At 38.4% G+C, this 26,990-nt stretch overlaps 1 protein-coding gene across 3 annotated transcripts in view; it reads left to right on the forward strand.

Annotated features, from left to right (window-relative positions):
• Positions 1 to 26,990, forward strand: part of CFAP299 (cilia and flagella associated protein 299) — a 433,380-nt gene that overhangs the window by 394,854 nt on the left and 11,536 nt on the right. For all 3 annotated transcript variants that reach the window (XM_020988357.2, XM_020988358.2, XM_078148347.1), the window contains one exon: positions 17,749 to 17,878. In XM_020988357.2, the coding sequence (XP_020844016.1) occupies positions 17,749 to 17,878 (130 nt within the window). The remainder of the gene's footprint in view (positions 1 to 17,748; positions 17,879 to 26,990) is intronic.

Raw genomic sequence — 26,990 nt, forward strand, 5'->3', positions numbered from 1 at the left:
TGGGAAGCTTGGGGACAGATGAGGCTTGAAAGTGCCACTGGGGGAGGGGTGATGTACAATTGATTAGGGAGGAATAGAATGTTTGCATTACATCAGTAAGGGCCAGGTGGAGATTAGATAACATATATTTGAGGTGGATCCAATCAATATGTTTTTGTGATTTCCTCCAAGTCCATTCATAAATGTGTGAAAAGAACCACCACTTAGCCTCAGACCTAGGCAAAGATAACTTTCACCTTGGCGTTATAGGGGGGAAAGAGGGTGGGGGGGAGGGGGCTGGCGCAAAGTTTAGAAATAATGAGATTAGCTTCTGAGGGACAAGGTCTCCATTTCACATGATTTCCTTTCTCTGCAAAGCTAAAAATAAAAATACATACTACAAATAAAATTTTTTTAATGTTCCTAGCCTCCAGTAAATCCTTTGCTAAGCTAGGAAGGTGCACTCTCATCTAGCTGAATTTGTCCCTAGTTTTCATATATTATAATAATATTATATCTAACCTATGATACTTGTGGAATCCTTTATTTTTTATTATAAACTTAAACTTGGTGTTTAAAGGGCATTTCTACATATGTAACAAAACAAAAATATGATTTTATATGAAACTATGTCATTATTAAAAAGTAAGCCTCCTAGAAAGTAAGCCTGTTTTTTTAAAAAAAAAGTAATAATAAATTCTACACATTGCTTTCATCATTGTGAAAGAAGTCTCCTTTGAAGGGTTTGTAGGGGTTTTCTGGGAGTTATTGATGGATTCTTTCAGTTGTTGCTTTTTCTGCATTTAGAATTTCTGGGAAATTTTTTCTTTCATTATAAGATTCAGATTTTTCTATTTCTTATGTTCTTCTGGGATACCTATGATCCTTAAGTTTTTTATGCACTCCTGTCTTCAAGGTCATTATTTTTTATTTGTATAGAGATCACATGTTCTTTTATGCCTTTTGCTTCTGTTCTTCCAAATTGCACTTCACTTAAGAATTCTTGTATTCTAAATCTCTTACTTCTTTTTGTTGTTGTTGTTTTTGTTTTTAGGCATTTGGGGTTAAGTGACTTGCCCAAGGTCACACAGCTAGTAAGTGTGAAGTGTTTGGTCTGAGGCTGGATTTGAACTCAGGTCCTCCTGACTTCAGGGTTGGTGCTCCATCCACTGCACCACCTAGCTGCCCCAATCTCTTACTTCTTTAAAGAAAATTTTCACTCTGGGTTCAATTTTTTTTCTAACTTACCGATAATTTCTGCTGTGAAGGCTATAAAGTTTGATGTTTGTTCCCTTTTAACTTCCTCGTATCATTTTCATTTTTCTTTTGAAACATTCTGGAATACTTTCTTGTGTTTCATGTTATCTTGAAATTCCAAAGGTGGCCTGTATTTCACCAGAGAGTGGTTCAATTTCCCTTTTCTTGTAATATTTCTTTTATTTTATTTCTTTAAGTATTTAGTACTCATCCTTCCTTCTACTTTTAATAGCCTCTCCATTAATTTATTCTTGCCAGCATACAGAAACTGGAGGAGAAGGAATGCTGAGTAAACGTGTTGAAGAATAGGTTTCTCCAATGTTACTGAATAGGCCTTTTATCTTGTCAAGTGTTTCACTTTTCTTGCCCCGTGAATTCAGCTGTAAGTTCTGTGCCTCTGGTGCATAATTTCTGTTTTGGTGGGATTTTGATAATGTGTAGGAACCAAGAAAATATTTCCTCTGGCTGGTCACATGACCCAGGAGTCTCTCTTGCTTCATTTCTTCTGGGTATTCTTGTAGCTCCTGTGGGAAAATACTTATTTTCCCTCTGAGGCTCTACTTGTAGTTACTATAGAGTTCGTCTCTTCTTCAAAGCTAGCAAACCAGCCTAGCTGAGGCAGCAAGGCAGCCTGAGGGTAAGACAGCCCTAAACCTTTGGAAATAATAGCACTCCCCAAACCACTAGACCTGCTTTCAGCCCAGGCCCTGCAGCCATCATTGAGGGGAGAAATAATGTAAAGAAGTGGCTCACCTGTTTTACCACCACAAAGAGCCACTGCTGACCAGCTGCCACCAGATCAACACGGGAGCCCCTAGTGTGGCGCGCTCCCTGAACCACTGGTCCTGAAGCAACAAGCACCTTGGGGGAAAGTAAATAGAACCAAGCTCCTCTGTGTATTTTCATGTGACCATCTTAACCAGAAGTCAGTCTGTAGTTTTCTTTCTCTAATTTATCTCTCCATAAACTCATTTTCTAGTGTTTGTTTTTCATTGAAGTCCATAGTAGAATAGTGATGCATAGTGGAGAAAGTAAATTTGGTTAAGAGAGCTAAGAGTACCTCTTTTTTTCTTTCCCTATAATTTTGCTTTTGGAAACGTTAGTGGAATGGAAAGAGAACTCGATATGAAGTCATAAGTCATACTTTCAAATCCTTCCTCTGCTCCTTGAATGACCTTGGGCTACTCACTCAGTTTCCTCTTCTGGAAAATGTGGGAATTGGACAATTTAACCCATGGCCCAGTATATCCAAGCCCTGAGGTTACTTACGCAGTCTGAATTAACCCTTGAGGGCTTTTCAAAACCTTTTGTCTTTGGTTTGTTTTGCCTTCCCTCACATTTCCGTGTAAATTTTCTGTCATGTATATGTCTACTGTTAACATCCAGTTCACAATATTGTATACAGGACAGTCTTTATTTTACCTCACTGACATAAGGAAAAGGCATAGAGGGTTCACAGTTGCCCATACACAATTGATATGCAGCTAGCTGATACCGTGGAGAAAGTGCTGGGCCTGGAGTCAGGAAGACTCATGCTCCTGAGTTCAAATCTGGCCTCTGTTACTAGCTGTGTGACCCTGGGCAAGTCACTTAACCCTGTTTGCCTTAGTTTCCTCATCTGTAACATGAGCTGGAGAAGGAAATGGCAAACCACTCCAGTGTCTTTGCCAAGAAAACCTCAAATGGAGTGAAGAGTCAGATACGACTGAAACAACAGATACAAAGATAGAAGTCAACTCTTAGCTCTGTTCCTGCCCTGTTTCTTTAATTGTCTGGCCAACTGCAGTATAGCTGGCTGCCTTTTTTGGCTTCAGTGCAAATGTATCGTTCCTATCTACGATTATCCAAATCAATCAAAACTTTCCAAACCCTGTGCTTTAATCACTCATCCTAATAAAGTGTGAGTTGGCTAACACTCACGAGCAAAGACTCATCCCTATGCCTCATTAAGGAGATATATTCATTTGTCTCAATGAACTGCTAACAATTTGGCTATAGCTTCCGTAGGAAGATAATGCTCTTAAGTCCCAAAGGAAGGCCTCATTTTTATGCCTTATTCCCTTTTGCAAGGCTTACTCCTGACTATAGCTTCTACCACCGAATGATCTCTAAGGCGCCTTCTATCTCTATCTCTTAAGACTAACTGAGCTGTATGTATTTTCTTTTTTTAATATCAAAGATTATTTCACTCATAGATACATTCGTACAGATCAGAGAGGAATGGCTTGATCCAAATTCTGTTTTTAATATTTTGAGCCGTGTCTCCAGACCTGTAACATCATCCCAGGGTTAATTCCTTCACCATCTTACAGCCTCTGCTAGAAACTGCCTCTTCCCCTGTGACCAAATCATCCAATAAGAGCTATCATGATGCAATGCTTGTTACTTGATACTGTTATTAAACATTCAGGAAACATGATGGAAAAATATCAGAAACCTCTTACTCTCCTGTCGGCCAAGGCAATTGAAAGAGTACTCTTGGCTTTACTATCTGAATTCTAATATGCCTCCTGTCCCTTACACATTGTCACAGCAAAATGACATTCTGGAGCTATGGTTTTCTGCTATGAACTTTACAATAATTGGGTAGTTTGGCTGTCCTGCTGACTTAATTACATTTTTCATCTGGCTACAATTGCAGATTACTGGAGTCCTGATTTAATAACCACTAACTTTTAACCTATTGGCCTAATTAAAGCTGACTGTTTGTCCAGATGCCTCTCTTTCTCCATGGTATGTACCATATAGTTTAGTTTCATTATGACCCAGAGACTTACTAAGCCTAGAATTTCCAAAACAGAATCTCAATTCAACTATCTTTTCAAGTTTTAGAATTTTTGATTTCTCTTGCTCAAAGGTTGCCAACCAAATTCTTCCCCCTCCTCCCAAGCGGCCAGCAAGTTCTGGGGCAAATGTTCATTCTCTCTTTTCATATACCCCGCCTCTAAATCCAAATACCTTTCCATGTGAACATAGATCTCCTGATATATATTTAAGAAAGTGCTCAAGAGGCATGTTATAAATTATAGAAATTAGCAGTTTCCTTTTGAAGCCACATGTAACAAACTCCTCTTTTTCTTGTGAAGAGATTCATCACAACAGCATTCCTTAATTCAGAAAGTTTTTAAAAATTATTGGAAGCACCAGTTGTATTAGTCATTTTCTTCGTTGCTCTGAGGCCAGATTGGAAGTGAAACCTGACCTAACAGTCTCAACCTCAGCAATAAAGTTGCACTGATCATTCAGTTGTTGAAAGATAGCCAAACTTTCCAGACAGGTTGAATGTATCTCTATTCATAGCTACAGAATCTACAACACATTCAGCTACACCCGCCTTTTGTAGAGAAATTGATTGGCCAACCACAGACAAAATTATTTCCAAAGCCTGCACTCAGAAGAAAGCATTCTTTCACTATTTTAAGGAAGAGACTTCTTGAAGTAATTTTTAGAGAAGTTGATAAAAACCCTTTTTAGATCACATTCAACTGTTATTATAAATCAAGAATTATATTCTTTTATAGAGTGGAAAAGAATCAGCTATATTATATCAAAGGCTGTTTATAGGGTAAAACCAACATTTACTTTGCTGTAGTAAAATTAATATTGTGCATAAATGTATATCATAAATCTTTTAGGTGGTCATAATGATATATAATGTATCATAATTCACTCTACTTTTTAAAACAGTCAATCCAGCCTAGTATTTTGAACTTCTCTGTGAGAAGGAAACAAATAGGTGAACATGAGCCTTTTTTGGAATACCCTTGGCCTCTCTCCACCATTTTATGCCAAAGACATTGAGAAGAGTTTCAGGAAGAACATTTCCTATAGAAGCTGTGCAGGTATACCCTACACCCTGGAACCCCAACCCCAGAAGCCTAAAAGGAAACCAAATGGGAAACATGATAATACTTCCTTAGGATTTTCCACATTCAACATGCTTGTCTTCGTTATGTGTTTAAACAGATGACTCTTCTGACAGACAACAAAAAAAGAAAAAAAAGAAAACCCAAAGTAATTTTGGATATTATTGAGAGCCTGCTTACTACACCCAAGAATCTATTAAGTAAGATAAAAAGAGGCTTTCCTCTTCTCAGTCCCAAGAAAGGCAGGCTGGCTGCTTATGCCCTTCTTTGAAATTTAAATAGCAACGCAATTGTTTTGAAAACACAGCTCTTCCAATGTTCTTCAGCTAATCCTTTCTCTAGATTTGTACATCTAGATTTCACTAGATGGTGTACATCTTTGTCTATTTAGGTGTTAAATAATGCACTCCAGCATTGGGGCCCTTCCGTGTGCCCTGCGGACTTAAATTCCCGAAGGACAGGGGATGTTTGTATATTCCAAACATCTAACACAGTGCCATGCACATAGTACAGTTTGTGCTTAAAATTGCTAGTGCAGTTGTACTGAATTGCATTTTGACATACTCTTCACCATCAAGGAACTTAAATCCTCTTCATTCTGAAGATAGGAAATGATGAACTTAAAGATAAATCTGTCAAGAGGAAGGAGAAAATCAAATCAATTCTGCAAAGTCCCAAAACAAAAGTGTTTTACAGATAATGCTATTTATTTATTAGATAATTGCTGGTATTTACATAACTTTTTTATATTTACAATGTACTTAAAAGATTACCTTATTTGATTCCCATAATAACCGTATAGAGAAGACAGTTCAATTATTAGAAACTGAAGTTTTGGAAGGCTAAGATCATGTGACTAAGAAGTGATAGAGTGGGACTTGAACCCAGGTTTTCTGATGCCAAGTTCAGTGACTTATGTACTATACCTTAGCACAGCATGTTCAATCTTCTTTAATAGAATAGTTCAGTTAGCTGTAATTTTACCACTCTGGGCACTTTCTCCACCACTTCAAATCATTGTTCTTCAGTATCTTAAGAAGGGCCTCATGAGCTGGTTTAGCTGAGTCAAGCCTTTAGTGATGAGCCCAGCTGGTCCTTAGGTACAGACACACATCCATCACCAGTCTCTAGAGCCTCTTTGTTTTGCTAAGGCCTGCCCCAAATTGTCACTCTGCTGGCACAAAAGTATTTCAGGTTCATTGGGTTATTTTGTTTTTGTTTTTGACCAGACCTATGATTTCATCGGCATAAGAATCTCTCAGTGAGGAAAAGTGCCTTCTCCCAATTCAGGTTGACATCAGCTCTTAAGCTTAAAGTCTTAGAAACTTGTGTAACGAATGACAGAAATTAAGAATACAAATTAAAATTTTTCACATGGCCAAAATTTAATATTAGCAAAGAAACTGACTTGCACTTAAAAGAGATCTGTTTAAGGCAATGTGGAATGCTTTCACTGTTAACTAGAAAATACCTCTGCGTGGGAAGCTGCATCATTCACATCTTCTACAGTCTTCTTTATATACTTTATACATCAACTTGTAAGCTTCATATACTAGCTCATTTATGATTCAAAGAATGATACTTAAAGCTACTGATCCCCTTGTTTCTCTCCATTGTATTTCTTTGTCAAAATAAGTGATACCTCGTGCTGTGGTATAGAAACAAGGCCAGTAGCTTATCCCATATATCTTGGGTTCAAAGCTATCATTAGCTTTTATTTCAAATTCCAGAGACACACTGTAAGATGTAGTGACCCAGGGTTACCACAGCAGTGGCCATAATGTTTTCTTCCTTTCCTTTCCACTAATCCACCACGAAGTTCATTGCATCTAGAACCTGTTATATTCCTAAATCTTTACATGTACTATATGATCAATATGAACATGTAACCTAAAGTTATTCCTCATAATAATTAATGATCTGCTATACTGGTCTTCTGGTGCTAAATTGTTTGAGGAGAAGTAGGATATAAAGGATGTACTGATGTTTTTGAAAAGCACATAAATTGAATATCAAAATAAGCCCAAGTTTTACAAAGAGTGACCTCTGGATTGTAGTTATTTGGGAAACTTTTGTGATATTTGCTAGGCAAAAGAAGGCCGCAAGCTACCTGGGGACAGGGGCTCTTTCATTTTGGCCTTTGCATCCTCACCAGCACAGTACCTGATGCATAGTATGCATGAAACAAATGTTCAGTTGACTAATTAAAGACGGGGAATAAAATACATGGCAGGCACATGGTCAGGAAAAAATATGTCCCAGTCCTTTATTGAGACTTCGTTGAGAACAAAAGCATAGCAAGTAGACACACCAGCTCCCACACTGGTACTCATTGTTGTTGTTTAGTCCTGTCCCAACTCTCCATGACCCCATGTACCATGCTGTCTACGGGCTTTTCATGGCAAAGATACTGGAGTGGTTTGCCAGTTCCTTCTCAAGTGGATTAAGACAGAGAGAGGTTAAGTGACTTGCCCAGTATCACAAAGCTAATAAGTGTCCAAAGCCAAATTTAAACTTAGCTCTTCCTGACTCCAGGCCCAGCACTATATCCACTGAGCCACCTAGCTGCCTTCTAGGCAAACAGAGGTTAAGTGACTTGCCTAAGGTCACAAGCTAGTAAATGTCTCAGGTCTTCCTGACTCCAGGCCTAGCACTCTATCCACTGAGCCATCTAGCTGCCTTCTGATAAACAAAATGCTTACCAACCAAAAAAAAGGCCTCAAGTATTGGATAGATCCTCCATAAAGAGTTTATAGGAATAAGTGGATGAGAATTACTAAGTTTGAGCATATGTGACTGAACTTCTGGCTGTACCATTGGAGGTCAGGCCTGCAGAGACAAAAATCACAGATTTATCAGTCTATATACATGAGTTACTGATAGGAGAAAACGAAAAGAATATCTATATCCTCAAAGAGCTTACATTCCATCAGGGGAGACAACGTATAAATATGTAAGTATATACAAGACTTGTATACACATTATACATGTTTAAACAAGACACGTACAAAACAGACACAGAGTAACCTTGGACAGGAAGACACTGGCCCCTAGGACGGACCATAACGGCCTCCTGCAGAAGGTGGCACTTGGTTTAATCTTAAAGGAAGTCAGGGACTCTGAGAGGCGAAGGTGAAAAGCTGTTAGAGACAGTTAGTCCAAAGGGACAGAAACAGAAGATTCAGGGGCACTGTACCTGAGGAATGGCAAATAGCCCAGTAAGAGAGGACCACAGGGTGCATGGAGAGGAGTAATGTGTAAGACTTGCAAGATAGGAAAAGACAAGATTGTGAAGAGCAACAGAAGCTGAACAAAGAGCTTCTGTTTAGTCACTGAGGTTCTCAAGGGTCACTGAAGCTTGCAGAATTCAGGGTAAGGAGGATGACATAATCATACCAGTGCTTTGGGAAAAATCACTCCATTGTGTGGGGGATGGATTGGCATAGAAGGAGATGAGGCAAGGAAACCAAATGTCATTGCAACGATCTAAGTGATGATGACTATGTGAGTGAAGAGAAGAGGACATGTGTGAGAGAGGTTGTAAACATAGAAATAGCAAGTTTCAGCAATTGATTGGATGAGTGAGTCAAAGTGAGTGAAAGATGACACCACGGTTTTAAACCTGAATGACTGCAAGGGTGGTAGTAACCCCAACGCTAATAGGGAAGTTTGGAAAAGAGGTGGATTGGAATGGAGGAATAAAATTAGTTCTGTTTTGGACACATTGAGTTTTGTCTTCAGGATATTTTGAACTGGGGATGTAGCAGTAGAGGTCAGAAGAGCAATCCATTACTGACTAGACCCCAAGGTCCAAAAATCTAGGGTCATTTCTTATTATCCCTGTGGAGTTTTCCCCACGGCATCTAGAGTGATGCATGAATTACCTGGGACAAGAAATCATTTGGATATGGTTTCACTTCATGATAACTGTGGTCCTGTGTGTGCACTTCACTGTCACTTTGCTGGCTGAAAACGTCTGACCTTGGCCAGAAGAATCTGGTTTTATGACCTTTAATTAATTCTCTGTAAGGTGAGTGCTAGGTGGGTTTCCACATATCTGTGTTTCGTTTCACTTGTTTTTTAATTCTGTGTGGTTTTTTCAAAGAATGGATATTATTACTCCAAGGAACTGCGCCAAAGTCGTAACTCTCAAAGCATTCCCAGCAGTAACCTTTAGTGATATTGCAGTAGGTTTTGATGTGTGGAAGGCAATCATTTCAAGGATCATTTAAGACAATCGTGAAACAAGAGAAGGATAGTGTAGTAAAAAAATTTTAACAATAATTGACAAACTCTTGCTGCAAAAGAGCCTACATAATGCTCAGAAAATGAGCAAGGCCCTGTAGCAGAGCAACAAGCAAAGGAATGAAGAAGAGAATTCGTTCAGGACACCTGGAAGGCAGCCACATACCCAGTCATCCCAAGCTGACTGGCATTTGCCTGAGAGGCTTTCTCAGTCCAGGGACTTTTTGATTCCTTTCTGGTTCTTAATTTCTCTATCCTGTCTCCTAAATCAGCTTTGAGCTAACTAAGGAATACAATCACACAGCAACCAAAAAGGTTTGTGATATCCTTGAGGGGAGAAACCATTCTATGGCTCCTTCCCTGAGTGCACCTGCTGCTTTTCAAAGACTGACCAGTTTCAGTGGTGACTAATTTCTTTAATTAAAGAGGGATTGACAAAACAATAAGGGGGAGGGGTGGAAGAGGGGAGGCTAGAGAGAAGAGAGCAGAAAGGTCAAAGGGTATAGGAGTGAGCACCAGGAAAGAGCCTTTCTGTTTATATTCCTTTCCCTTTATGGGAAGAAAGATGAGACAGACTTCAGAGGAGTTTCTGAGATGGGGAATAGGGTATCTTTCCCAGACCTGAAGGCAGGGAAAAAAGATGATGTCTCTGAGTGGCCCTTGGATATCTCACTATTCATTATCCTTAACAGGGCAGCAGAGACCATCATTGGCCTCAGCAGCAGCAACTCATTAAGTTGTCAGAGTCTCTCTGAGCTGGAGATGCACAAAATCCATGGGTATCCACCATTTCCCCATATGGAGCCTAAATGAAGGACACCACATAAACTCTAAATCCAACTTCTCCCTTCCTTCCTCTCTTCTATGTGGCATCTTTGTTCCTCAGAATTCTCTGCCAGAACCTTTTCAGCAGTCTCAGTTCTAACATGTCACAAGCTTCTAGGTAGGAGGGGGTATGTAAATGACATCACCAGTGTACCTTGATATCCGTAGGCCCAGAATGTCTCAAATGGAGATGGAGAGCTTGCAAAATGACCTTGCAACATGCCACTGCACAAAAGATTAAGAAATGGATACAAGATATGGAAATAAACATGCCTCAGTGGCCTAGGAACGCACTGAAATTTTGAATAAAAGTCTGTAGACGTTAGGGCTCCTAAAACCTAAATTTAAACACTAATTCAACAAATGTAAAATGCTTTCCATGCACAAAATACTCTGCTAGGTACTGGAAGGGTCCATGGAGATTAGATAAGCTCACTTCTAGATTATCTAGCAAAAAGATAAACTATATAAATAATCAGCATAAAATAATATACTATGGTTCACAAATGATGATATGAGATGAGATTCTGGTTTACAAACACCTGAGTTCCAATCAAAGCTTCTAAGATTAGGCCATTCAAATTCTCTATTGTTCTATTAATCTGGATATTTTATTTTTCATAGGTATTAATATGTAACTTAAGGTATAAGTTTCGTTGGCAAGTAATTAGGCAAAACGGTTACTAAAATTTTTCTTTATTTCCAATCCAATCAGGTCACTGCCTTAGTTTTCCATCCCACCCTGGACTTCTCAATCAAGGCTTGGGAAGACTTCTGTCTCTCATGGGAGTACCTTGATCAGAGTGCTGGGTGCCCCTCCAGGGGACTTCACTACTAAGAGGTCCCCAACTGGGATGCTGGCTTAGACTTCCTAACTTGAGGGGTTTCCACAGCCTTCCAGCCTGTTCACTCTTCTTGTCATGTTTTGCAGCTTCTGGTCACCTTTGTGTGCAGTCCTGGCCTGTGTGAAGAAGTGTACTGATATGTCCTCTTTGGATTTCTTGGTCATTGTTGAATATGCTGCTCTTTCTCATCTTTGTGAAGTGGGAGACTTGGGTGCCTGTTTGATCTGTCATGTGTCTATCTTAATTGGAAGTAACAATAACAATTATAGGTAGTATGTGGTTCTCATGGGTTACATTTGACATCACTCTGAAAAAAAGATTACAAAGTCAGTGGTGCTTAATTATTACACAGGATAGGATTTTTAATTTTGGGGTTGTTTGGGTTTGCAGTTTTTTTTGGGGGGTTGTTTTTTTTTTTTGCTTCAGAGTTTGAAGAGAACTTTCTTCATTGAATAAAATATTTGCAGTGAAGATTTAGAATGACATCCCAACTTGATCTTGCAATAAGGTTTAGATATATAGTATTAGAGAAGAAATCTAAGCTAGAGTTTTTCCCATGTTTGACATGCATTATTTTAAGCACTCTCAATGATTGTACCTATACATATATATTATAGGCACCACAGAGGAAATGTTTCTCTAAATGCTACTTCATATTACAAGATCAAAATACTCTATTAAACTAATTAGTGCAAGGTCCTTTCTCTTTTGAGTACTCATGTTCCCAAATATTTGAATAATATTGATACCCAAACTGTCCGTGTCAAAAAATATTTGCTGAGATTCTGGCTTCTTAGACATTTTCAATCCAATTCATCAAACAATTATTAAACATGTAGTATGGACAGAGTACTATACTAGAGCCTAAGGCAAGTACAAATTTTACATAAGATATGCTCCCTGTCCTCACATTGTTCATAATCTAGTAGGCAGATGACACCTACAAAATAATAAATCACAATAATTCTTGATATCAGAGAGCTATGAAACAGAGTACCAAGAGCAAGGTGGCAGGGTGAGAGGCTTTGGATCAGTCAACAGTCAGCAAAAAAAAAAAAAAAAAAATATATATATATATATATATATATATATATATATATATATATATATATATATATACACACATACATAGTATATATACACATATATATACACACATATGTGTATGTGTGTATATACATATACATATACATATATACACATATACATACACACACACACACACACACACACACACACATATATATATATATATATATATATATATATATATATATATATTATATAATATATATATATATATATATATATATATATATATATATGGCACTTACTATATGCCAGGCACTGGGCTTATTATTAGCACTGGGGATACAAAGAATAGCAGAAGCCTAGCTATTTGCCATTATGGAGCTCCCATTCTCATGGAACACACATCATACAAATAGAAGATATCTACAGAGCAGATGGAAAGTAACCTCATTGGGACAGCCACACAGGGGAGGGAACAGGGAGTAGAAGTAGAGTAGAAGTACAGGCAGCCACTGGAGTGTGCAGTGGCCAAAGAGTAGTCTGGCATGTTATTGCTGAGCCAGGTTTGAAGATGCAGGTGAATGTTATTAGATTCCTGTAGCTGAGGAAGACAAGGAAAAGACCGTCTTCATCTCTCCAGCTTAATTTTACCAGTCAGAACATATGTCACAAAGTGGTCACTTTCCAAAGGCTGGAGAAAATAGTCTGAATCTTGAATTATGTGGAATTGTTGTATCTTATGATGTTACTTTCTTTGGAAGAACGTGAAGGAAAACTGATGATAGTGGTGTAGGCACTCTGTGATTGCATTGGATAAATGTCAGTTTTGCAGAACTTCTCTTACAGTGTACGGATCACATCACATCCCACAGGGTGTAAGCGTATGTCTAGAAATGCTCCAGAAGTAGCCGTGTCCACAAAATCTAAGAGACTTAAGAACTTTTCTGGGATTTGGGAAAAAGACCGTGGAAAGGATGCCATAGGAGGCTTGATGAAAGATGAAAAGGCTCAGCTTCCCCTCCTCAATCAATCAACAAACATTTATTAAATACCTTCTGTGTGCCAGGTATCAAGGATATAAAGATAAACAGTGGACGTCACCGTTCTTTAGGTACTTAATTTTTTTTTAATTGTGTATTTATATAATACTAATGTAGAAATGGTGACCTTGGAGAGGAGTTTTGGTCTAGGCCATCACAAGAATTATGAGTAGAGAAATAGGTCACTAAATTTTCATGCCCTTTCCATTAGTAAGAAAAATACTTATTTGATTTTTGTTCCCAAGGCAAAAGCAATAGGAAAATTGTATTTCAAGGAGCAAGGCAGGATTACATATGCAATAGCAGGATTTTGCCATTGCAAAATAACCTGGCTGAGTAAGACCTCATGTCCCAACATTAGATGGGGTACCTGCTCAACTCCCGAGAAAAATCCCAAAATTGTAGACATGATCTCTGGCAATCTCAGGCCAGATTATCGCCATTCCTGGTAGGAAGGGACAATGGCAAAATGCCAGCCTTGGTAGGCCTTCCTATCCCAGTGGATGACCAACTAGGAGCAATACAATAAGGATTATGACAAATGAAATTGACTTGAAAATCTCTGAGAAAGGGAGAAATATGACAATCAATGTTTTAGAGTCCCTGTAAATGACAATGTAACAACTGCAAGAGTCTCCGTACTGAATGAAAATAGTAACAAAAGAAGCAAAAGAAGAAATGTGAACGAAAGAAAGGTAGGAATTAGGACAGAAAGCAGAACTGGAAAGAAGCAATCAATGAGGATAAGACAAGCTAGGATAGAGAATCTACAGGAGAATCTACAGAAGAGTCTCTTGAAATTTAGAACACAAAATGTGGAGAAAAAAATGAAACAAATTTAGGGGGGAAAGTAGGAGAAATAAGATATCTTAATAGCTAACATATATTAGCTATACAAATATAAATATGTAATATAGATATAGTTATTTAATGGATAGGGACAGAATTGAGAGGAGGAGAATTAGGGAACTTCTTGAAGACAAATGCTATTTGTCTTTGTACCCCACCATCTAGTATAGGGCCTGGCACATAAGATGCATTCGATAAATGGTTGGTTGATTGATTACCCAATCTGGCATGTTATAATTCCTCCAAGTGCCAAAAGGTCCAGGATCAAAAAGAATAAAAGAAAGGACCGTTTGTGACATGACAGTGGAAAGATAAACTAACTAATGAAAAGGAACCCACTCCTTTTAAAATTCTGTGTTGAATTCAGTAGGGCTGGATGATAGAAATCTCGGGGTATGTTCGGGGTTGGTGGTTCTGAAGTTATTAGCAGGACTTGAGTCTTGTGGGAGTCTCTGAAGAGTAGAAAAAATTAAAAGTAATACCCAAGATCCTGTGCCTTTACCTTCCCTGCTCAGACCAATTCTGGAGTAGTGTGTTCAATTCCATGTAACTCATTTTAGAAAAGGCATTAACACTGGAAAGTAGCCAATTGAATTTTTTTAAAGGCAATCAAGTGGAAAAGTTATTCTCTTTGGCCACAGAAAACAGAACTAGGAGCAGAGGCAAATTTAGACTCATTGTCAGGAAAACTTCTTAACAATTAGAGCTGTCCAATAGGGCAATTACCTGCTTTGAAAGGTAACCAAGATTGGATATATTATAAAAAAAGATTCTTTTTGGAGTATGGGATCACGAAAGTAGATACCAAGCCCTTACAGAAGAAGGATTCTCTAGAGATGACAAAACCTTTCAAGTTATCCCATTTGCAGACACTATCATGTTGTTTGCATCAAATCCCAGAACACTGCTGGAGAAGTGGTTGACAGAAAAGGCCCATTGGTATTATGATGTCACAAGAAACCAAGGGTCCCCAACACATTGGATAGACTCTTTCAGGTAAACGTGGACAAGAGTTACACAGATAGAGCATGGACAAGAATTACACAAATGAGCAAGTATGGATGGATGGGCCAGGTGAATAAAATGTTGGAGTTGGGAAGATCCAAGTTCAAATCCTTCCTCAAACACTTATTAGCTGTGTGATTCTGGGAAAAATCATTTGACCTCTCTGGGCTTAAGTTTACTGTTCTTTAAAATGAGGAACATTACTTAATGGGATGCTGTAGACTCAAATAAGATGCTATACGTAAAGTACGTTGTAAAAATTATCATTATTATTCATAATAATTACAATCTTAGAGGAAATACCTGCCCCAACATGATCATAGATCCCACAGTTGGACAAGAATTCCTTCCATAGCATTTCCAAAGGCTGATCCAGCTTTTGCAGTGAGAGGCAGCTCATTCTAACTTTGGTACACCCTAATTATTGAGAATGTTATCGTTCTATAAAGTCTAGATTTATCTCTGTGCCACTTTGAGTCAATGCCCCCTGTCAATTGCTCTGTAGATCAATAAAGACCAGGTCTTATTATTTTTCTACTTGACAACCTGAAGTCCTCTCTTCTTCAAGCTCCACATCCCCAGGTCAACTGGATTTTCATAGAGCATGAACTTGAAGCCTATCATCATCATGATTACCACCCTCTGTACATTATCTAATTTACCAACTCCTTCCCAAAATGTACCATCCAGAGCCAAACTGAGTCCTCCAGATGTGGTCTGACCAGAGCCAACTAATCTTATTGTCACCTCCCTGCTCTTGATTTTGTTTTGTTTTGTTTTTTGGTGAGGCAATTGGGGTTAAGTGACTTGTCCAAAGTCACACAGCCAGTAAGTTTCAAGTGCCTAAGGCCAGATTTGAACTCAGGTCTTCCTGACTCCAAGGCCAGAGCTCTATCCACTGCACCACCTAGCTGGTTCTTAAACCACATACCAGCCAATGATTACGTTTGGTTTCTTGGCTGTCACATCATATTGCTGATTTGTATTGAGCTTAGATTCCCCCAAGAGCCTTCATAGAGTTTTCAAATTAAGTTATATCAAGACTTGTCCTCTCTCTCGTGGAAAAAATACTGGCTCCTGAGTCAGAATATTTGGCTTTGAATTCTAGCTCAGACACTACCTGTATGCCCATGGGAATACTCTGAACCTCAGTATCCTCTTCTTTAAAATGAAGAGGTTAAACCAGATGAACTCATAATCTGTTTAGCACTAAAGTTATGATTTTGTGGTCCTCTAAAACTAGTTAGTGACTCTAAGCGTAAAACTTTATATTTATCTTTCTAATATTTAATTTTATTTGATTCCATGGAATGTTCTATCTAACCTGAAGACAGATTTGCGAGTCCTAACTCTATTGGAGTGTTAACTATATCCCCACCAATTTTGTCATCTAAAGATTTAATGTGTGCCATCTGCACCAAGTCATTGATATTCATTGACAAATAGCACAGGGCCAAGCAGCTGGGCACTCCACTGGAGACCTTTTAAGATGATATCAGGCCACTGATGACTGCTTTTCAGATCACACCATTCATCAAGATTGTTAATTTTCACATCTCTCAATCTTTCCCAAATGATTAGTGTAATTATGTCACATGATGTGCTAAAATTTAGGTAAACTGTATCTACAACATCCCCCTAGTGTGCCAGTCTAATAATCTATCAAAGAAAAGGAAATATGGTTGCTTTGACATGACCTGTGTCTGACAAAACCATTCTGTCTCTTTGTTTTTACCACTTCCCTTTCAATACGTTCATTACCCATCCCTTTAATGCAGTATTCTAGGAATTTAATGAAATATTGCTAGGAATTTGCATCAAGCCCATTGGCTGTATTTGGCAGAATCCATTCTTTCCTTCTCTGAAAACAAGGAAAGCTTTTGAATTTTTTTTCTTTCCCATTCTATATTTTCTTTCAGATATCTCTAACAGTTCAGCACTCATGTTTAGTAGTTCTTTTCACACCCAAAATATAATTCATCTGAGCTTATAACTTGAATTCATCAATTTCTCTTACTATCTTCTTACTTTCTTGTATATAAACTTTTTTTAAAGTTAAAAGATTTTCTAAGATGGGGGAAATAAAATATATTATTAAAAAAAGAAAATCCCCTTTTTCTACTTCATCAGATTTATTTCGCATTGTCTTCTGGATTCTATTCTGAAGGGTTTCCCATTCTTCCTAGGTTCTGCCTCTCTGATTGGAGGGTCAGGCCATGAACTCCAAACTTTCATTTAAGGAGAGATTTAAGTCCTCATGTCTCACCTGGCTACACTACCTTGAGACTTCTCTGACCTCCGCCATACATCCTTGTCAACTTCCTTTCATCTTCCACCATTAGACTATAAGCTCCTTGAGGGCAAAGATTGTCTTTCTTTGTATTTGTATCCCTAGTGCTTAGCACAGTGCCTGGCACATAGAAAGTGCTTAACAAATATATATTGCCTGACTGACTAGGCTGACTTGTCCTCTAGAATTTTAATTTACAGGATTCTATCTATCCTTTCTTAATTAATTAATGTTTTGCATGGCCTTGTTTACTAATCTTAAGTGTGTCACAGGAACTTGATTAGGTTTAGTCTCATAGGAAGTGAACCAGAAATATAGAAAGCATCTAGTCACCCCCCTCATTTTATAGAAGAGGAGACCAATGCCCAGAGAATTTATGTGACTTACCCAAGGTCACGCAAGTATTAAATGAGTTAGGATTTTAATTCAGGTCGTCTACCTTCAAAGCCAGCAGACTCACAGTAGGTAATTTAATCACTCATATCAATTTAACCAATATTATGTTATTTTTATAGCTTCTACAACTGGGATAGCCATGTTGCTATTTTGAACTCAAGTCCTAATTATCAAGTGATCGCTGAAAACTGTGATGGTTTGCTCTTCAAATACAAGAGAGATAGGAAGATTATCAATGTAGATCCAAAGGTAAGACTTCTTTGGCTCTTTACTCTTCATTTTTTCCATTTAGTATTTAACATGCTTTTAAAAAGTGTTCAGCTAAGTATTTGGTACTTTTTAAAGAATTAAGTTTTCCCCCTTTAGATTAGATGAAGAAAATATCCTTTGGAAATTTTCAAACAAGCGAACAATGTTAATTCTCTTTTAAAAACCAAGCTCCAAAACTCAGATGCTTTTTTTTTTGAGACTGGATCTTCCTCTTTCAACTAGACTGGAAGTCCAGCCACCAATCATGAGCCCTAAATCCTCTCTGATCAGCATGAAAGCTGTGACTTCCATTGCCAGCCTAGACCAGGGTGCCCCTCTTCATGCAATCTGATGGCTCTCCACTCCCAGGGTTTTACGATATTGGTGCCAGACTGGGTGTACACTGTCAAATGCCATAGCCCACTGTAGCTCAGAATTCTTCAGCTTAAGAGATCATCAGCCTCAAGCCATCCCAATAACAGGTATTACAAACATGAAGCACCTCATCTTGCCTTCTAAAGCTTTTCACTAATAAACAATCGCCATGGATTTGTTAGGAATTGTTATACAATACAGGAATGGGAAAACTCCCCTACTCACAAAAATCCATCTTTTTCACTTAGGAAAGTTTATTGAAAGTGATGAATTATTGACTCTGATCTGTACAGAAAATGGGATTTGAGTGCTCTAGAGTAATTTTCCTTCACTCAGTATGGAGACTAGCAGGGTTTTCAAAATGGTCTGAGGGTTCACATCCCAACACACCTCACCTAATATATGCATTTTGCACACAACAGGAATCATGTACTAGTGTATTTCTGAGTGCCTGACTGTGAGCTTATCAATAAAGCAAGTGTATGCCTATAATGGGTGAATTTGCTCTTGGAAAATCTTTTAAAGTATTTCATTTATTGAAAGACAAATATCTGTATTTTCTTATCTATAAAAAGACTGATGTCTTAAAATGTGTGTTTTACTTACATAGCTGTTTGAAATTTAAGCCTTTACTTATTTAAAGGTCCAGTAATGTTATTTGGGTTTTTCCCTATCTTGTGAAAAATATTTTGGTCACATGATATCATCTACACGAACTCCGGAAGCCCTTGAAAGGGTCTAATTATGAGAGAAAAGAAAATAATTACATATAATGGTAAGGATCTAACTAAAGAAAAAGTCTTTTAAGACCTAAAATCCTTACTACCAAATAAAAGAAGAGCTTACTTCAGGCTAGAGACTTTATGGCATGAAAAAGGTGAAGCATCATCACCTTAGTATATAGAGTAAGTACCTGAGAAATTATTTTATTCATGTTCCTTCTAGGAGTAGCTCTTTGTATATCACATGACTGTGAAAACTGTCTAAACATCAAGTTAATTTCAGCTCTGGCAAACCAAAAATAGTCTAGGTTTGTGAAATAACACTTACAAAAGCTTTTTTATGTTTTAGTTGACTAGATTATATTCATAAAGGTATGGAAAGGAAGAGAAAGTGAATTCTTAATAACTTGAGTATATGAAACAAATCATCAATTTCTGAATAGCTTCATATGTGTGAAGTTTCATATTTCATATGTCTGAAGGTTGAAGTTACATTTCAACAAAATGAATAATATACTATAGTTTTGAATGTTTTTAGGGAATTGATATTCACAATACTTCTTTCCTTATATAGAGTCCAGAATCACAGAATTCCAGTTGTAACTCTTAAATCCAAATTGTACCCAAAAGTAATAGCCATTGTACTACGTCTAGGTAAGGGTGGGAATTCCTACCCCAACCTAGTTAACATATTCACAGAAGGCACAGACAACTTAATTGAATTGATCAATCAATCAATAGAGTGAATTAGGCATTAAGGAATGCCAAGGTCTTAATCAATTTGAAAAGATCATAGGACTTTGGGCCATTGGATGAGAGCTAAGTAATGCCACACAGGTAAGATCTTACTATAGTTGAGAAGATCAAATCATACTTCTCAGGATATGTACAAAACAGGAAGTCAGTTTCGTGTAGCATAATCACAGGGTGAAGGACTGCAGGCTCATTAGTGCCTTGAGTAAGCAGACCCTTGGGCTAGTACTACAAAGAAGCAAAAAGAAAGGGGTGACAGAGAAAAGAGGGGGTCTGACATCAAGTATCATACTCCCTCTCTCATCCAATGACTGTTTTGTTGAATAGACTAGACCAATAATAAATAGACAAACATGCCAAAGTAGGAGCAAAGAGGAATACCAATGAACTACACAGATAAATACAGACCCAGACAGATACAAAAAGATGGTCATCAATGAGAAGCAAAACCTTCAGAGATTAGGCCCCCTCATGACAGTAAATTCCAGCTACAGGCTCAATTGATGGGAGCCCAACAAAGAGCTACATTTAGAGGAATTTCATGAGGACTCCACAAAGAGACAAAAGAGACTCCCAATGCCAGTGAAGCACCCTCTTTGCCACATGCTTCATATACATGTTTCATTACCCTTTATACTTTAAGTTTCAACCTACTCTTTCCAGTTATCTTGTGTTTCCAGAGAAAGTGTGCATATTTGGTACCAGTTGTTTTTACTCTACCATCTTAGTTTTTAAAAAAAAAAGACCTTTGATAAGATCTACTAGCTGATAGTCAATAGGAAGCACACCAGTGGGAGCTCATGAACAGTAGCACTAGAAATCCCAGTTCCTTAGAGTTGTCACTAGAGCCCTGAAGAAGGGAGTAAGTAGCAACTGGAGAAACCAAATTCTTGGATCAAGTACAGGTTGTGGAAGTGGCCTCAGAATGGATATTACACCCAAGAAGTGGTAATCCAGATTCTGCTTGAAGACATCCAATGAGTATGAATTTGCCATATCCCTAAACCCATTCCACTTTGGAAAAACTTGAATTGTTTAGAAATTTTTCCTAACACACCTAAATTTTTGTCTTTTCAGCTTCCCTGATTTACTTTCTATATTCTATGGCCAAACAGAATAAGCCTGATCCTCATTCTACATCAGTCCACATAGTTGAAGAAAGTTTGCATGCCCTCCTGAATCCCCAGTTCCTTTAACCTATCCTCAAAGGATTTTATTAAAAGGGATTTCACTATTCTCACTGCCTTTGTCTACATGCTGACCATATTATTAATGTCCTTCCTAAACTCTGGCACTCAAAACTGAACACAGTACTCCAATATGATCTAACCAAGGCAGAGTACAATAGACCTGTTACTTTGTAAGATTGCCCATCACACCTGGTATTGATATTGAACTTTTAGTCCACTAAAAGAACCAGGTCTGTTTCATACAAAGTACTGTCTAACCAAGCCTCCTCCATCCTTTACTTGGGAAGCCAATTTTTGTTCTCATTTGTAAGACTTCAAATATAGCATTATTACATTTCATCTTATTAGATTTAGCCTTGGGCTCTAGCCTGGTAAGATGTTTTATGGATCAGAGCAGTTATCCATAGTGTTAGCTAGTTTTCCATCATCTGCAAATTTGATGAGCATGTCATTTATGTCTTTATCCAAGTCACTGATAAAAAAAAATGCAGAACCAAATGTAGAACCTTGGAGCATTTCATAGGAGTTCTCCTTCCAAGTTAATATTATCCATGAATAATTATTTTCCATGTAAGGTCATTCAGACAGTTCTGTATCACACTCAGCCAAGGGGCTGTGGAATGATCCATTGGAGTGCGCAGCCAAACCAGTTAGGGATGGGAAGGACTCAGGTTTGAGATTAAATGACATAGAATACTAATAGGTCATCTAACCATTAACAAAAGGAGATTTATTTAGTCATAGTTGGGGAAGAACATTCAGAGCAAAGAATGACTATTCAGTCAAGGATATATCTCCTATTCATTTGAGATCCACTTCCTTGCCATGTTGATCCCACTAGCCAAGCCTCAGGGTCCAGCAGTAACTTCTGGTTTTTTGTCCTCAAGCAATCAAGGCTGAGCCTTCATCCCCAGAGCCAGTTAAGTCTCAGGGATTGTTTTAATGCCTTTAAAAGAAAAGAACCAACCCATCCCCTATTGTAGGAGACCCTACTTGATATTCTTAATATCACACGGTGCTCATCTCCAATCTTCGCCTTTTAGTGCCAGCTACTCATCACCATGTTCCCAACCTCTTCCATTCTGTGTCAGACATCAGCCCCTTCTGGTGGTCATATTGTTATCCACAATCCAGGGACCCACAGCTGCTGTGGAATGCCACTGGGACAATCCCTCCCTTCTCCAAAGAGCCTCACCTTTTCCTGCCCTAGATCACCACCTGGATGAAGAAGCAGCACACTCTGTGCTATTAAGTGCACTGCTGTTAAGTAGAGTTGCACTTACAAACAGATGTGGATGGGTTGATTATTCTCTGTATCACAGAGTTCATTATCTTCCTCCCAAATTCATGAAAAGAAAAGCCACAGGAAAAAAAAAGATAGACTTTAAAAAAAAAGAGAGATATAGATGCTCCCTTCAAAAACATTTGCAGAGTTCTGGACATAAGAATAAGAAAAAAATACAAATCTTTTACCATCTAGCTTATTTTTATTTTTGGCAATAGACAACAAAACAAACTAAAACCTTTACCACACACACAAAAAAATGTTAGTTGTACAAAATATAGACATTCATGGGTTATTGCCTGGAAAAGTATTTTTTTCTAAAGTTGCTGAATTTTAAAATATAATGTATTTTTCTTTTACAAAATGACAACTGGCCTAAATATGCTATCCTTTTACTGTGATAAGTTGCTGTTTTTAGTAGACTAAAAAAACAAATGAAAGTTAACTTAATAATTAACATAGTAGATTTAAAATAATAATAAATTAACATACTTAATCTGCCCCTTCATGGGATACATGGGGATAATGTTATGTCATTTAATTCTCACAGCAATCTTACAAGATGCTGTTGACCAGTCGTGACCAACTCTTCATGACCACATTTAAGGTTTTCTTGGCAAAGATACCAGAGTGGTTTTCCATTTCTTTCTCCAACTCATTTTGTAGATGAAGAAACTGAGGTAAACAGGGCAAAATGACTTGCCTGGGGTCACACAGCTGGTAAGTGTCTGAGGCCAGATTTGAACTCATGAAGAGGAGTCTTCCTGACTCCAGGCCTGGAACTCTATCCCCTGCACCACCTGATTGCCCCTTCTTTAACAATGGAAGAAAGTAAAGTAGGCAGAAGTTAAGTCACCAAGGGTCACACAGCTAGGAAGTGTATTAGGTTGGATTTGAACTCATGTCTTCCTGGCTCCTTCTCCAGCTCATTTTACAGATGGAAATGGCAAATCACTCCAGTATCTTTGCCAAGAAGCCCAAAGTGGGATCACAAAGAGTTGGGCATGACTGAAAAAACAAATGAACCACAAAACCTCCTGAGTCTAAGCCCAGCCCTCTATCCACTGGTCCACCTAGCTGCCCTCATTACAAGACAGGCTCTGTTATTACCCCCATTTTATAGTTGAGGAAGCTGAGGCAAACAGAAATTGAGTCTCCTAAGGTCACAGAACTAGGAGGTGTCTGAAGCAGGATTTGAGCTCATGTCTTCCTGACTGTTCCATTGCACCATCTAAATGACTCTCTTCTTAAAATTCACAGTTGTTAATAGTTTATAAGGTAATGTATGTGTTCCATCAACATAATTTGTAAATTAACCTCTTGTGCCATTTATGCTTCCTTAGCACAAAGGCCAAAACTCAGATTAAGTGGTGTGCGTCCTACTGAGTAGTCAAACAGAACCATTCGACCTCAAGGTTCAATGCTTTTTTCTTACAAGTGTTAAGTGTGGCACCTTTCCTGCCATTAGCTCTGAGCAGATTAATTACTGCCATAATAATGTTCTTTGCATCTTTGAATGTTTGGTGGGATATATTCTTAGTTCTGTCTAGCAGATAGAAAAAAGCAATCTTACTGAGATTAAATTACTTCCAAAAATTCATAAATCTTTTTTCTTTTTTTAATATTAATTTATTTATTTTTAGTTTTCAACATTCACTTCCACAGATTTTTGAGTTCCAAATTTTCACCCCATCTCACCCCTCCCCCCAAGATGGCATGCATTCTGAATATCCCTTCCCCTAGTCTGTCCTCTCTTCTGTCTCTCCCCCTTTCTCTTATTCCCTTCCCCTTCTATTTTCCTGTAGGGCAGGATAGACTTCTGAACCCCATTTCCTGTATTTCTTATTTCCCTGTAGCACGTGTAAACATTTTTTTAAACATATGTTTTTAAAACTTTAGCTTTCAAATTTTCTCTCTTCCTCCCTCCCCACCCACCCTCATTGAAAAGACAAGCAACTCAATACACATGCAGTTATGCAAAACACATCCATAGTAGACAAGTTGTGAAAAACTAACTCTATTTTTCTTAATCCTATCCTGCCCTCCCATTTATTCTATTCTTTCTTTTGACCCTCTCCCTCCTCAGGAGTATTTACTTCTGATTACTCCCTTTCCCAACCTGCCCTCCTGTCTATCATCCCCCTGCTCTCTTGTCCCCTTCTCCCCCTATTTTCCTGTAGGGTAAGACAGATTTCCACACCCAATTGAATGTGTATGTTATTACCTCCTTAAGCCAAATCCTATGAGAATAAGATTCACTCACTCATTCCCTCTCACCTTCCCCCATTTTCCGTCCACTGTAAGAGACTTTTCTTTTCTGTTTTTTTTGTGAGATAATTTACCCCATTCTACCTCTCCCTTTCTTCTTCTCCCAGTATAATCCTCTCTCATCCCTTAATTTTATTCTCCAGATATTACCCCTTAATCTTCAACTCACCCTGTGCCTTCTATCTATCTATCTATCTATCTATCTATCTATCTATCTATCTATCTATCTATCTATCTGTCTATCTATCTATCTATCCATACATATAATTATTTTCCTCCAACTACCTTAATACTGACAAAGGTCTCATGAGTTATAAATATCATCTTTCCATGCAGGAATGTAAACAGTTCAATCTTAATAAGTCTCTTATGATTTCTCTTTTCCTGTTTACCTCTTCATGTTCCACTTGAGTCCTGTATTTGAAAGTCAAATTTTCTATTCAGGTCTGGTCTTTTCATCAAGAATGCTTGAAAGTCCTCTATTCCACTAAATGACCATTTTTTCCCTTGAAGGATTATGCTCAGTTTTACCGGGTAGGTTGTAATCCTATTTCCTTTGCCCTCTGGAATATTATATTCCATGCCCTGTGGTCCTTTAATGTTTCCACAGTACTTGAACTGTTTCCTTATGGCAGCTTGTAATATTTTCTCCATGACCTGGGAACTCTGGAATTTGGCTATAATATTGCTAGGAGTTTTCCTTTGGGGATCTCTTTCAGGAGGAGATCTGTGGATTCTTTCAATTTCTATTTTGCCCTCTGGTTCTAATATCAGGGCAGTTTTCCTTGATAACTTCTTGAAAGATGATGTCTAGGCTCTTTTTTTGATCATGGCTTTCAGACAGTCCAATAATTTTTAAATTCTCTTTCCTAGATCTATTTTCCAGGTCAGTTGTTTTTCCAATGAGATATTTCACATTGTTTTCCAATTTTTCATTCTTTTGGATTTGTTTTTACAGTATCTTGATTTCTTATAAAGTCACTAGCTTCCAATTGCTCTATCCTAATTTTTAAGGAAGTATTTTCTTCAGTAAGCTTTTGGACTTCCTTTTACATCTGGCCAATTTTTCTTTTTAGGGCATTTTTCTCCTCATTGGGTTTTTGGACCTCTTTTACCATTTGGGTTAGGCTATTTTTTAAGGTGTTATTTTCTTCAGTATTTTTTTGGGTCTCCTTTAGCAAGCTGTTGACTTGTTTTTCATGATTTTCTTGCATCACTCTCATTTCTCTTCTCAGTTTTTCCTCTACTTCCCTTACTTGCTTCTCAAAATTTCTTTTGAGCTCTTCCAAGTCCTGGGACTGATTCATATTTTTCTTGGAGGCTTTGGATGTAGGCGATTTGATTTCTTCTGGTTGTATATTTTGATCTTCTTTTTCACCAAAGTAAGATAATATAGTCTGACTCTTTTTGCGCTGCTTGCTCATGATCCCAGCCAATTACTTGAGTTTTAAACTCTTTGTTAAGGTAAGAGTCTGCTTCCAATGTGGAGAGTGTACTGTCCCAAGCCTCAGGGGTTTGTACAGCTGTTTTCAGAGATACTTGTAGGGACCTGTAAATTTTCAGTTCTCACAAGGTGGTATGCTAAGGGGCGAGGTGTTTACTTCTTTCCTGGCCTGTGACCACAAGTATTCCTTTCTGTCCTGTAACTGTGAGGAGGGGTTCCTCTCCACAGCCACTACAAGATCCACCATGCCAGCATTCCTCCTCACCACAGCACTGCCACCCAGAACTGTGACCCAGATCCAAACACAGGCAAAGCAAGAGATTCCTGCCTCAGCACTGGCAAAGAGATCCCTGCAGTCCCTCTCTGATCAGCCACTGGATTCCCCCTCAGTCTGCTGGCCGGAAGCTCGGGAAGCAGCTGCCCCCCCCGGGCCACATTCTTGGGGAATGGAGCTGAGAACCCTTCCTGTCTCAGCACCGCAGAAACAGACTTTTCCCGCTGACCTTCTAAGTTGTCTTTGGCATTCGTGGATTGAGGAGTCTGGAAACCTCCACAGCTGCCCATGAATAAGTCCTCTGAGGCCTGCTCCAGTTTCGCTGCAGCCTGCGCACCCATGCTGCATTGCACTCCTCTACCAGCCCGGCGCTATATACCTTTCTGATCAATCATCCAGGTTGTCTTGGGCTGGAAATTTGTTTCACTCTGTCTTTTTGTGGGTTCTGCTGCTTCAGAATTTGTTTAGAGCCATTTTTTATGAGTATTTGGCGGGGTTTGGGGGAGAGCTCAAGCAAGTCCCTGCTTTCACTCTGCCATCTTGGCTCCACCCCCAAAAATTCGTAAATCTAAAACGTGATTGTTCAACGTATTTAGGTCACTGTTGGCATTAGATTTGCCAAGCACAATACCACAGGTGCCAACTGCTGAATTCTCATTTAAATGTGTAGTATGCAGGATATTTCTGCATAACTAACTAGGACGGGCAGCTGCATGCTGCCGGCCTGCATTACCTAACTAGCTACTGGCAATGTGGTTGGTTGCTCCAGCATACATCCTGTGAGTATTTGTGATTAGACAT

The sequence above is a fragment of the Phascolarctos cinereus genome, unplaced genomic scaffold (assembly GCF_003287225.1).
Source record: "Phascolarctos cinereus isolate Bilbo 61053 unplaced genomic scaffold, phaCin_HiC Scaffold_9;HRSCAF=440, whole genome shotgun sequence".
Taxonomy (NCBI): Eukaryota; Metazoa; Chordata; class Mammalia; order Diprotodontia; family Phascolarctidae; genus Phascolarctos; species Phascolarctos cinereus.